The sequence below is a fragment of the Anas platyrhynchos genome, chromosome 5 (genome assembly GCF_047663525.1).
Source record: "Anas platyrhynchos isolate ZD024472 breed Pekin duck chromosome 5, IASCAAS_PekinDuck_T2T, whole genome shotgun sequence".
NCBI classification, from domain to species: domain Eukaryota; kingdom Metazoa; phylum Chordata; class Aves; order Anseriformes; family Anatidae; genus Anas; species Anas platyrhynchos.
Genome location: NC_092591.1, coordinates 33,893,849 through 33,907,781, shown reverse-complemented (window position 1 = coordinate 33,907,781; position 13,933 = coordinate 33,893,849). Strand labels below are relative to the sequence as shown.

The window sequence follows — 13,933 nt, the reverse complement described above, 5'->3', positions numbered from 1 at the left end:
AAATTTGGAGGCTCAGTACACACCCTTAGTCACCAAGAATGGAAAACAGAACTTCAGGTGCAGAGCAAACACCTGTCTTGTAAAACCTGACGTTCATCCATCTTACAGATGGATCTAAATTCAGCTGCTCAGAGTTGCACAAGTGGGCAAATAAATTTTAGTGCCTCAGCAGATCACTTACTCTGTTCCTTCCAGTTCAGATCCAAACATCATCAGAGAGCTCCTACAGCCCCTCTGCCTCTGGTAGGATCAGACGAGCAGAGTCCTGATCTGCAGCTACCAAAAGGTGTTTTATACAGCCAGGCCTCCCAGTAGAGGAGAAGCCTTGCAGCAGTGCAATCCCCACTGGATCTCAAAGCACATCTGAGAGCAGCCGTTGTTTCCCTCAGACATGGTCCCTCACAGTATGAGTGGAAGCCCACACACACCTGTGACAGAGCCATGCCACCTCTGCCTTCCTTTAGGAAAGGCTGCTCTAAATTAGCCCCTGCCAGTTTTGCTTGTCTTTTCAGGAAACAAGACACTTGAACAGCTGCTCCCAGCTCTCAGAGCGTGAGTTTCTTACTTGTTTGAGTTCTTCCTGCTGTTTTGGGGAACTTGAAAGACTAACCACAAGCAATTGTTTCCACATGTTACAAGGACAACACAGAAATCCTTTAAGGATCAGCTCAGTGTTCCCCGTCCCACTCTTCCCCTCCCTGCACACACTCTCCTCCTTCCCGCAGTTCGCACCCCTTTGGGACCATCCACACGCAAAGCCACGCAAGGTGCACAGGAGGTAGACACCATGGCGTGAACACCCAGACATTTCTAGAGAGCAGCAGCTGTAAAGAACTCGCTCTTTGAAACATGCCCATCTAGCACAGTAATCATTTCCAGGCAAATGGATGCCACAGAGGGCAATCCTGTCACGGCGAGCGTACTGCCTGCCTGATCTAGAGCTCACAGGCTCTGTGACATGGTTTTGCTCCTCCTGCCAGCCTGCCACCACTCCTCCACACCTGCTTGCCCACCAGCACTGTCCTGCAGTCCAGCTTCACCTCAAAGAAAGGTATGAAAAGAAACTTTTCAAGAGAAAACCATTTTTAACAGCAGGCAGCCCTCCCAGGGTTTCACGTGTAGGCTGAGTGATGCCGTTACCCCCTCACTCTCCCCAGGCCAGAAGCAAAAGACTGAGCAGGAATTGAGTAGTATCTCAGTCCCTCTTTCCCACAGCCATATGCTGAGAGCAAAGTACAGTTTTCTGACTTGATGACTTTGCTTCCCTGCCTTCTACTACTGTACACACCCTCTTCTGGGCCCAAAACCTCACCATTCTCTACATACACAATTTACTTAAGCATGGAAATAAAGAAACAAAGCTTCTTTGAGAGGATACATGCAACCCTCGGGTGCATGAAAAGGCCACCGGGGAGAGAAAAAATGGTGGTACTGTACAGGGCTGCCCACACACCCAAATGCCTACAGCATTAGGCAGGAGGCTACGGCTTGGGAAAACCACGTCCCATGAGCAGATGCATCTGCTCAGGACTTCATGGATAGGCCATCTTGGATCAAACGCTGGTTCCTGTTTCCATTTGCAGCCATATGCGAAAGAGTTAGAAAGAACAGTATTATAAACAAATGCATGGAGAAAAATGAAGTGCAGAGAAAGGAAATTTGAGTCTCCCACACCTCCTGTCAATCTCCCACTTGAAAATTATTCTCAGTTTTTAACCTATTTCAATAGAGTTCTCTACCATGAAATCATCCCACTGTGTCTTTAAAAGCTTAGCATTCACACCGTCTTTTGGCAAGGAGCTTTGCCAGCCTGTTACGTGCTGCAAGAACCACTGTCTCTTCTTGCCTGTGTTAAACCTGACTCCTGTGAATGTTACTTGATGCCTCGTAGTTCTTGTACTGGAAGAGAGAGTGAACAGTGCATCTCTCATCTTTAGGTCAGTCTGATGCTCTCTCTTCCAAGAAGAAGAGTCTTAGACTTACTCATTGGTAAGTCATTATCGTTGGTCAGCTCCAATACCCTTCTTTGAGATTCTTTTCAAGTCCACTATATCCTTCCTAAGACAGAAGAGGAAACACCAAGACTACATACAGCTTTCAACTGTGAGCATGCCAAGCATTTACAGAGCAGATCAATACCGTCTATTGTTTTGTCCTCTGTTCTTTTCTCCCATTAATGCCTAACACTTGATCTACCTTTTTGATATCTAAGGCTGCTTACAGGCAACAGCCCAGAGGTCATCCAGCTCCACAAAGTCATAGATAAGAACTCCAGATGCTTTCTTTGCACTTGGAAATGTAACCCCCATTCTCTTCTCTGCTCCTTTACAGAAAATCTATCCTTGAATCAACATTTGGGTTTCAACTCCCCCCTTCCCATCCATGCCTTTGTGAGCATTTATTTATGAAGGAGAACATCTTCAAAGAGAGCTCTTGTGGCACAATTATTCCGTTCCACTCCAGAACAGCTCCTTCAATAAATGTCCACAAGCAGACAAGCCCTATTTCACAAGTCCTCCCATGGGCCTGTGCATAACAGTTAACATTTGAATCCATTTCATTAACTAATAGCACTGAGTCAGCACAAAAAGACAACATCCATCAGAGTTCCCATCTCATCCACTGCATCATCTGCCTGCCCTCATCCCTCTCCCGACTGAGCGTGGCCATACATGTATTAATAATGTATGTGCAAGAGCACAGCTCCTGAGAAAGCGGTGGACACAGAAATCCCAGAGGTGTGTAACTCATGAGGATTACTCTGGAAAGCCTTCCCTAGCACATCACAGCGGCCATCAGGTGATCAGTTACCACCTTGATGGAGGAGTGGCTGCATAATCGCCTGTTATTTTCCTCTAAAAGAGCACTTTCAGGGCTAGGCTTGAGACCCCAGTATTCTTCAGCCCTGGCAATACACTGACACAGAGAGCTCCAAAATCAGGCCCAAATTTCACAACAGCATGGTGATTTTCACATCCAACTCCCTGTCTTGTGGTCCCAACATTTTTAGCCCTGCCGCACAGCCGCTGGCGTATTTTCCCTGCTGCACCACAGCAAAGCTCTATCACTGCACCCCGGCACCCGATACGTGAAAATGCATTGTAGCTGTACATTGTCAGCGTCAGCACTTAAGAAATAGCTGTCTATTTCTTACATAAGTGAAATTTGATACAGAGTGCCAAATCTCACAGCTGGCCCTGCTCATAGATCTCCCTGCAGCCCCTGAGCCCCACCACAAAAAAGCACGTTTAACCTCCAGGGACCAGCACACACGTCGTAGGCTCTAATCTACTGTCTGAACACGCTGTCTGATCTCCTGTTACTGCTGCAGAAAAACAAAGGCTTCAAGTTTTACATTTAGCTCTGCTGTGCCTCGTTTGGCACATTAAACGCAGAACGCTAATTACAGTATACTGTTCTACTTAAGGGGCTGTCAGCATTTCCACTGTAAAGCCTTCATTTCAGGGCTTTATACCACAGCTGTGAAATATTCGTTTTGCACTTGAGCTTGACATGCAAAGGTCTGGCTTTGGCCCAGGTTCCTCTGCCTGTTTGTTTTTTGGGAGTCGGGGTTTTTGTTTTCGGTCTGGCAGAGGGAGGGCTGAAGATGGGTGGATGGAATTAACTGCAGGGGATGTTTGACTTACAAGAACGCACAAACAATAAAACCACCCAGCTCCACAGTTGGTTTCTCTCCCTCACCTACCCAAGCCCCCCCTCCCACTTCTGTCTGTGTGCACAGAATATGCACATTCTTTTTTACAATAATTTATAAAAATAAAATTAAAGGCTTTCTGTCCTCTCCAGCCTCGGCATCCAGTGCTAGCAAAGAGTACTGCCTTGGCAAGCCTGGAGACTGAAAATATTCCACCTGCAAAAGCAACAGCAATAAGACAAGCTCCAACACACGACCAATTCCGGACGCCTCTGCCTTGGCAGACCAGGCTCCACGTCTCTTGCATTAAGTCTCACAAGCCTTGCTCATGGCCACTACTGCAGGCTCATACCATTGCCTAAATGACCTTCTAGGAACTATTCCAAGACAATCAGACAGATTTCATGCAATCCGCCACCGTGACCTGCTGCAACACTTCAAGTTGAGCATAGGCTGGAAGCACCTTGAAGCAGCATCCATAGGGTGAAAGGACCCAGAGATACATCTGACCACTGAACGAGATCTCATATTTTAATTTAAGGAAAAAAAAGACGAGAACATCATTGCCTGTAACAAGCAGTTGCCATTTCTAGGAAATTTTGATTTCCCAAATAATCACTTTGAGGACAACAGGGAATGATCTTCCACAACACAACTTACAACTGATGCACCTTGGCAGAAGAGTGGCAAGGGTAGAAACCGACTTGCCAGAGGGTTCTGACTCACTGAGTTACATGAGGTATTACATGGGTGAACCTGCACAGAAGCAGAGCTGGGAAGGGGTGGGTTTGTCACAGAAATGCTGCGCCTCGGTTCCAGTGGCTCTGCCTGGTGGCACTACAGTGGTTGTGCAGGGTCGAGCACGCACATTTGTTAGAAACGATCCAGTTGAGAGAACAGGGAACAAAATGGCAATAGAGGTGGAAGAAAAGGAACGTGAGCAACCCAGGGTCCCTGCGGGCTGTCTTTCTACACGTGCCTGCACACAGCGTGCGTGTGTTTGTCCATCTCTCCGCACTCTCTCTTGCCTGCTCTCCCCTCCTGGCCTCCCCACTGTGCTGGCTGCTTTCAGCCCAATTCCAGCTGTCAGGACTGCATTCCTGACCCGTCAGCCCCAGCTGTCAGGGGCTACGTGCTGAATCTGCACTCTGCCTTCTTCTTCGTGCACCTGGAGTAAGGCAGTCCTGGGGAGGCCATAAATGCTGTTGCACAGCCCTGGGGAACCGGGTGGAACACTGTTAAAAGCACCTCCACCAGCAGCCATAGCGAGGGAGCTCAGAACAGACAGCAATGCACGTGCAAGCACCCCTGTGTCCTGCAAAAGAGGATACACATGGTTAATTTCCTACCAGTTTCTGCAGCATGACCTAGTTATCATTAAATAATTGTCTTCTGTTCCTTCACTCCACACCAGCTTAATCCCTCAAGTTTGCCTTCCTATTGTAATACCCACAACAAAATCCAATTTATTTCAAAATATTGCAGGGATGAGGAAAGGCACATGTAACCTTACCAACCCTGGCTAGAGACACAGCAAAGGGGCAACTTCTCCCATTCAGGCACCATCCTCACCATAAAAGCCAACTCAGACTTTCCTGGCAGTTCACAAAACATTCAGAGATACAAATGTGGTGAAGGGACAAGGTGTGGAGTGTGTGCAAATTGCCCACCTTCGTCAAAGTTGTGATGACGCTATTTGGACTTTGGTGTGGGGAATTCTTTTTGCTGATGCAAGGGAAAACTGTGTGCAGAATGTATGCTTTAAAAAAGAGAAAGCAACATCAAACAGGCTACAGGTTTGCTGGTACATAAAGAGTCAATCCTGATTTATTCCAGACTAAGTGTCTACACATGGAGTCGATCTGGCCAGCTCCACGGGTAGGCAAGTCCTATGGGAAACAGAAAGATGCGTCCTGTGTGGGCAGGCTTCAAAGAAGCCATTCCTCAAGTTCTCGGGACCTGGACTTGTACAGGATCACTTCTTTACAAGGAACAGATTTTTTTCCAATTTGCAATTTACTTCTTCATACAGCAAAGAGAGCACGTAAAATATCATACTTGATGTAGGGGGTAATTTTGCCCTCCCACATAGGCCATTTGTCCAGTGATTTTTCCTTCATGGTAGAAAAAGGAACCAATTCACCTTCCCCAGCATGGAAAAATATCTGTAAGAGGATTAAGTACAAGCAAGGACTTGCAGTGCTCCCCTAGTCTGTCCCAGCAGTGTAGATCAAAGGAAGGCACTTCTGACTGTGTGGCAGTGTTATATATTGGTCTCCTCCAAATCCATGTGCAGGGCTTGAATATAGGCAAAGAAAGTGCTTCAGTGAGGGGAAGAAGTTGAAAAAAAAAGTTTAAATACAGCTCCCTCGGGCAACGTTTCAGTTACTCATATAAGGGTTTGAAATCAAGCAGGAACAAACGGTTCTCCAAGCGTAAGGGTCACCGTTTATCATCGTTAATCATCACTTCCCAGATAGGAAAGGCTCTCTCCACAGTCATTTTCCCCTCCGTTTCGCACAGGCTTTAGCACTCACGAGAAGCGAGACACCAGAACGAGGGAAAGAGCCAAACAGGGATGCGGGCAAGAGCTGGCAGGCGTCCTCCTGCTACGGCCCTGCCAAAGTCCCTCCCCGCAGCCCCGGCCCCAAGCGGGGCTGCTCCTAAACACAAGCAGCCGGGAGTTCAAAGCCCACGGCCTCGCTGCGGGCACAGGCACCCGCTCCAAGGAAGCCGTGGCAGCTCCGCATACCTCCCGACTCCAGAGAAGCTAAACACACGGGCCACAACACAGCGTTTCTAATGCTGATACCGCCGTGGTGCGGAGCTCAGTCCTAAATCACCTCGTGCTGAGCTCTATAAACAATACATACGTTCAAACTAAACATGGACACGGGACAGATACGCTGAAAGGGAGGGCTCAGAAAGCCTTCCTCACAGTTAACCCTGCCGAGTGAAAGCAGAGCAGGAAAGCTATGTAAGAAAAGTACCAGGCTGAGGTTCCTGTCCCCGACTTCCTTCATTTCTTCTCCCTGGCACTTACTTTTGGTATAAACAGATCAGTGTACTGTTTGTCCAAGGTTGTAGGGGTGGTGGGGGGGAGGCTTGGTGGTGGAGCTCGCTCCCACAAGAGTAGGAACTTCGGAGACAGAACTAAATAGGGTGAAGGAAAGCATTTTAATCAGCTTGCCTGAAGTGACACTCATAATTCATTTGTGATTTCTTTACTCACTCATAACACCCCATGCCAAATCAATTTATTTTTGTCCTTCATCACTGATTTACACAGGAGTTCTGCCTAAAAAGTCACCCACTGTCATTTCTGACTTGGCACTCTGAACCTGCTCTGTATTCACCCAGCCCCCATTGGCACAAAGGAGACGTCGCAGATCTTCCAGAGAAGAAGACAGCTTTAAGCAGCACTTAAGTCCCTGGGAAAGACTTAAAGAGATTCTCTGTACACAAAAGCCTGACCTTTTTATGCTCCAATACCTTGCCCAGAGCAGATATCCGTGTCCTCCACACGAGGTCAGAGAGCTCGCCTCTCACTGCACCTGAAAGCTCCCGCTGGCAGCACCTGAACGCCTGCAGGACCAGCCACCTTGTCCTCCCACACACATCTCCCTAAGACTGCGATGACTCCACAGGGGAAAGTAAATACTTACACGCTCAGGAGATTAGAAAATGGTTTTGTTGTAAGCCGATTTAAATTATACTAAAAAAAATAATACTAACATAATTTAAAAGATGCGAAGGTTGGACTAAATACAACAGGAGTACACAGCATTTATCACACAGACAGCATCCCCAAAGAAGGAGGCAGGTGGTAAGGAGAGGAGTATTTGTTCTTTCCCTAAACATTTTCTGAAGTATTTATTGTTGTTTCACATTTCTTGAGACAAGTCCCAGTGAATATGAAGGCCTCCTATGCTCACAGCAGGTAGCAACATGTACTCTCACACAGCTTGAAATCTATAAACAGATATAAGAGGGCTGGATGGCGAAACACACACACAGTCTGAGGTGAAACGTCTTGATAATGGTCATGTAACAAACAAGTGGCAGAGCTGAGAAAAACCTTACCTCCCTCCCAAATTCCAGCAGTTATCTACTGCTTGGACCAGGCTACAGCACTGCTGTATCTCACTCCTGCTTGAGGCTAGGGACAAGAATTTTAATGAATGCTTAAAACTGAATCGAAGGAATATAAGAGATTATTTTTCCCCCAGACCAACTGGGATATACAGCAGCAGCCACGCAAGCTCCCCCCGCCACCACTCGCTGCAATCCCTTCCTCCACTCCCTGCCCTTGCTCTGCCCTGAGGAATAAGCCTCTTACACAAGGGCCTTTATCATCAGCTGCCCTTTGTGCACCCTAGAATTAAGGAGCTCTTTGCGTCCGCCAGTCAACGTGTCTACTGAGCACCCAAGAGATTTCTCCTGCCAGCCAGAAAGGAGACAATGGCCTCCAGGAGAAGCAATATGTATGAACACGTGCTGAAGACTGAGAAAACAAACTGAAGAGAACAGCATGAGCACAGATTTCCATCGCTTCCTCAACAACCCTGTTGCCACCGCCTCCCTTCCCAGCACAGTTGGAAAGGTCTCCAGCAGTCAGTCATACGGTGACCCCCGTACTGCACCTGCTGCTCAGCCACCTCATGGGTATCTCCTGCAAACTCTCACGTGCCCACCACGTCTCACCTGCCTCAACACTGAAAATCCAACCTGCCTCTGAAGGCCTTTGGGGAAATACCCCAAGACTAAGCAAGTAAGAGAGGTGACAGATGTAAAAATTGGCAGGAGACACATCAGGAACTTTGTTTCACATGCTTGGTTCCGCATGGATTTCCCATGCATTAGGAAATAGGATTTTCAAGCCCAGGACCACACCGCTATGGGGAGCTGCTCAGGCAGGGCTGCAGAGGAGCACCCTATTGGTGAAGCTTCAGGTTCCCACCGTACCAATTTCCCTCAGAGCACCACCACAGGGCCAGCTTTCTGCTTCAAAGACGCAAGCTGGTGCTACAGGAGAGGCAACCGTCACTGAGTCACGCCTATCTCAGACACAGAACTTGGGTTTGTCTTTCCCAAAGAATAAAATTTACTGCAGATTTTATGGACTAGACCCAACACCCAGAAGGTCTGAATAACTTCCCCTCCAATTTAGCAGCAAGAAACACCATCCTATCCTTGCTCTCCCTTGTGCACAGAGAGACCAGAAGTTATAAGGATACCTAGAAAGCAATCCTAAACAAACACATTAAATCGTTTGTTCAGTACACTTTGCCTTTCCTACATAGTCTGCCCTCAAATCACTTCTGCCTGTGATTTTCCCCAAGTGCCTGGTCGGTTTCCTTTCCTGAATGAAACCAAGCCTGTAAATAAGAGGCACAGCAGTCCAACACAAGCTCACTTGTTTGAGGGGTTAAAGGTGACCGAACAAAAAGAAAAAGGGAGCAGGCTGCCATCTCAGTGCAGAAAACCCAGAAACATGAGAAATAACATTGGCAAAGCAGGTCTCCTTTATCCTATACTTGATGCTTACAAGCATGTGTAGCTGGCAGAATTATCAAATGTGAGAACTGAGGAAGTGAAATGACACTCAGAGGAAGCAATTTTTATCCACAGGCTTAAAACCCGCTTTGTTTGTGTTGCCACCTAGCTCCTGCCATGCTTCTAGAAAACAAACTATTAAAAATACCACCATTTCTTTACAGTCCTTGTCTCGAAATTCAGAAAGCCACAGATCTAGGCACACAACCAACTCCTGTTTCTCCAACACTGCACAGAGTAATTCTGTTTTTATATGTTTAGTTCTTAGCAAAATTTTCTGCCATAAAAAGCAGAACATGAAAAAAGAGCTCATTGCTCTTAGCAAAGTGTCAATGCTCCCGATTCACAATTTTCCACTCAGAAGTTTTAGATGCATTTAGCAGCATTCATCTTTGCAAGAAATAATGTTGAATGACACACGTAGCTCAGAAATACCTGAACAACAGGCCCTAAGTATGTTTGTCTAAGGGTAATGAGAAGCAGGTGAGCACTTGGAGGACAGGCAGAAAGACCCAACAGCAAAGCAATGTTTACAGTCAGAACATCCCCCTTGATTATCATTTGTAGTGAGCCACTCTGCCTACATAAACCCTGCTCAAACTGAAGGCTCATGTCCTGCAGGGAAAAAAAAAGAAAAAAATAAATAAAAAGACAGCTAAAAAGTCTCTGTGCAGCTTCTCCCCATTCCTTGCTGGGTGCACAGCAATGAGGTAGCAGGCTACAGCTGGAGAGGGGCTTTGCTCTCCCCCTGCTCAGGAGCTGAGCCCCCCTGTGAAGCCAGGCTGCAGCTCCCACCGCTGGGCAGAAAAGAGGGGTAGGATGAAATGGGGGCTGAGCATCCCTCGGAGTTGTAAGAATGCAGCTGGTGATTCTGACTTTCAAAAACAAAAAAAACCTGCAGCACAGCAGAATGGATTGAATGTAAAGACTTATTTGCAGAGCACTATACCCTGAAATCATAGCCACATCCACAATCTTGCTTCTCTTCTTCTGTATCAGTCGTTTCAAGGAAGGACTTTACTTCTAGCTGCAAACCTTGTTTCTCTTATCTCCTTAGACCATCACAGGCTTGATATCTACAATGAAGCACTTAAAAGAGAGCATTATGGAAGGATCAGTTTACAAATTAGCCAAGACAAACAAGCACTTACACTTTAAAGACTGAATTAACACCAGCCATGAGCAAAGACTAAAACCCGCTGCTCAGGGCTTATCGGCACTTTCTGCTATTTCTATAGAGGTCACTTCCTACATTTCTTTTGGGTGAGATAAAAATCTATTACTGACAGAAAACACCGCAGACAGCGGTACAGGCAGCCCTGCTGACTGAGCAAAGACTTCCACCAACCAATTTTGTACAAAGAACTGGACAAGGACTTCGAAAGTGCAGAAGTTGTTTCACTTACAAATGCTGCCTGGGAAAAGTCCCAAGCCTTCACAAGGGTTCAAAAGATGACAGCAGCATCCTGGTGCACCTGTGGAAGCGACATCACTTCAACACGCTGTCCCCTACAACATGTCACACAACACAATGACCGGGGCAAACAGAAGCCCTACATGTGCCCAGACCATGTCTCCAACAGCAAGAGCAGGGAGATGTCTGCCAGAAAGAGTTAAAGAAAACTCAGCACTAGTTTTGGAGTCACAAGAACACAAGAGGCTGTCACAGAACAACCCTGTGGCCCTGGGGATCAGGTCACCACACACCAAAGCCTAAGGGATTTCTGACGGGCGACCCACCACAAGAGAGAAGAGCTGGGCAGCCACCAAGGAGGAACCCAGTGCTCCAGACCCAAGTTTCTCATGCTTCATATGCTCTTCCCCGAAGCCTAGCCCCATGACATTTTCTTGTTGCTTTCAGCCTCCTTCCCCATTTTTTTCAGCTGAGATGGAGCAAAGGGAACTCCTCCCGAGCCAGCTCTAGGGAAGGGAAGCCCTGGTGCTACCCCTTTCTCCTATTTATACCAACAACATTACTGCCACAGTTCAAATACATTTTATATATAGCTCTGTGGCTTAGTTCCAGGCAGAAGTAACTCAATGCTGGTGTACATGTGTTTAGAGCACAGCAATTGGAAAGAATGTCCCATAAACGCTGTCAGCTTGGCTGTTTCACTGTGCCCAGAACAGACTCTACCAGGGCAGAAACATAAGCCGGGTAGGAAAATAAAAATAACGATAATAATAATAATTAGAAAACCAAAAAAATTATGCAGCAAGAAATTAGGTGAGCCCCTTGCCAACTCACAGCAGTGGCAGGCTCCCACCACAGCCCCAGCAGATGTATAGCTGTAAGTTAATAGCCTGCTCGTACCACAGCGGGATGCCGTGCCTGCCTGCCAAGGGACCACGCAGAGGTGACCCGGGCGTGTGACAGCGCAAGGGCAGACACGCACAGAGCATCTGCCAGCATCCCCTTGCATTTTAATGTAACCTTAGAAACTAGCGGGCTGCACCACAGTCAGTAGCTCTACGTGCAAACCCTGCTCGGAGTAGGAATATCTGTAGTGCTGCTGTATTTTAATGAACCCGAATTGAGCCCAACGCCCACAGGCTCGCGGCCTGGAGCACGGAAGGCACGGACTGCAGCTGCAGTGGGGTGCCAGTGGCACGCAGGCGAGGGAGGCGCCCGCTACAAGCCAAAGGGACACAGATCCCAGTGCTAGACCCTGCTCTTACCTGGCCTCTGGGCAGCAGCCTACAGGAAGCCTTCCTGAACACGCCAGGTCAGCATCTTACATGGAACTGGCTGGGTAGAAAGGAGGAAACCAGTTCCACATTTTGGGGATGATGATGGGGGTATCAAAGAAAAATGGAATAACACAGAACGTCTCCGGTTAACTGCTCACTTGAGGGATGGGGGAAAAACCAGTCTCTGCTCCAAACTTCACATGACTTGTTAGCAGCATAGCCAGGGAATATAGATTAGCAAAGCACAGCTGAGATGGTCAAAACAACATCATAAAGACAACTGCATGATATACATATAAGGCATGCAGACATCTCATGTGCATGAGATGAATCATACACAGACGCTGATCTTGCCACCAGCCACAGAGGTGCTTATCTCCCCATGCACTGGGCGAAGCAGAACTGCTCACACTCGTACTACCACACACACAATTAAGTACATGCATTTTTTAAACCTTCAAGGTCATTGCCACTGTAAAAACATTACACAAAGTTGTGCAAGACTTTGTACACATTACAGCTGTAACACAATATCAGTGCCACTCTCTAAAGGGGGGTCAGTTACTGTACTAACAGGCACATTAAGTAAAGTAACATACGCTCAACCCAAAGAGAGTATGTTCTTCCTATTAAACACACACATGTAGCAAAATAGAAACACACTCATACTGTCATCCAACCAGGCCCCAGCATTTAAATATCCCCTACAACTCGAAATCCTGCTTGGCAGCTGTTTACAGTACTTTCTTTTCTGGGGATCTAAGGAAAGGCATCCAAATGAAATCGCACCAGAGAGCAGGAGGGCAGGACTCGGGACAGAACCCAGGCAGACAGACCTGGAAGTAAATCCCTCTGCCAGAGGGGTGGCCGCATCCCAAAGACAGCATCCCCCCCGCTCCCCAGCAATGGAAATCACCCACATTTTGTAACGGATTTGTAACGCCCTTCCTCCTGCCTGAACTGCTTCTGCAGCTTATGCTGATCACTGATGATTTACAGCTCTGCCATCGCCTCAGCATGAGAACTCCCCAACTCAGAATAAGCCCACATGCTACACAAACACGCTTCAGGCCCACAGCTCCTGTCCCCACAACCCGGGGCAGGAACAGCAGCTCCTCTCTGCCTGCAGACTTCCAGGATTGTTTACACAGCCTCCTCCCCTCCTCGGCAAGGGCTGCCGGCTAAGGCGGGCCGGGTTGCTCCTCCCAGTACAACAGGCCGTAAGTGCCAGAAAAAACTACCAGCAGAAAGAAAAGAGTTTCTGTTGCTTGCCAACAAACCTCTAGGCGGTAGGTGATGAGTATTCCCAATTGTTTTAAACCTCTGGAAAGCCCTGGCAGCAAAATTAAATGCTTTATTACAACAAGCACTCTTCTCTTCCCAGTGGAACATCCCAGGGCTCTCTGCAGACAGCAGCATTTCGTCACTCCTGGTTACCTTAGGAACTCCCCAGGTTTCAGGCGCCTTGTAAAACCCTTCTCTTTCACAAAAGAAAAGAGGCAAGTTTTCCTAAAATGACAGAGACGGTTCGTTTCCCTTGGCAGAGATGCTGAGCTGGAAGCTGCCCAGTACACCTCACGCCACCACATCCCCTGCCCCAGAGGACGGCGTTATCACCCAGGGCAACGTGGTGCTGCCTTCTGGCCTTGACGTTCAACCTGGGCCACCACCAAGGCCCACTCTGTGCGACAGGGGCGGTGGGCCCGTTCCGTCTGCCTAGCCCTGGGGCTCGGCGTGCCGGCTGTGCCCCCAGCTGCTGCGTTTTAGGGACGCGGCGCGGGCTGACCGCAGCGCTCCGCCGGGCAGGGGCCGCACCGCGGCGCGCCAAAAACCCCTTGGGGGCGGGGCCAAGCCGGCGGGGCCACGCCCTCCCCCGGCGCGGATTGGCCGGGCGGCGTCTCCACGGCGAGAGGCCCCGCCCCTTTGGCGGGAGCTGCCCGCTTGGGCCGCACGGGCACGGTGCTGAGCGCCCGGCTGCCACCCGGCACCGCTGGGGCACGGCTGCTGCACGCACACCTTCCCCCTCGGCCA

At 48.4% G+C, this 13,933-nt stretch overlaps 1 protein-coding gene across 7 annotated transcripts in view; it reads right to left on the bottom strand.

The window, feature by feature from the left end:
* Window positions 1-13,933, bottom strand: part of MAPKBP1 (mitogen-activated protein kinase binding protein 1) — a 95,475-nt gene that overhangs the window by 73,100 nt on the left and 8,442 nt on the right. Inside the window, exon 1 of one of the 7 annotated variants that reach the window (XM_072038764.1) lies at window positions 12,823-12,936. The exons of the other annotated variants lie outside the window; for them this stretch is intronic. Within the exon in view, the coding sequence (XP_071894865.1) occupies window positions 12,823-12,921 (99 nt within the window). The 5' untranslated portion in view covers window positions 12,922-12,936. Of the gene's footprint in view, window positions 1-12,822; window positions 12,937-13,933 lie in introns of those variants that run through there. 7 annotated transcript variants of the gene reach the window in all.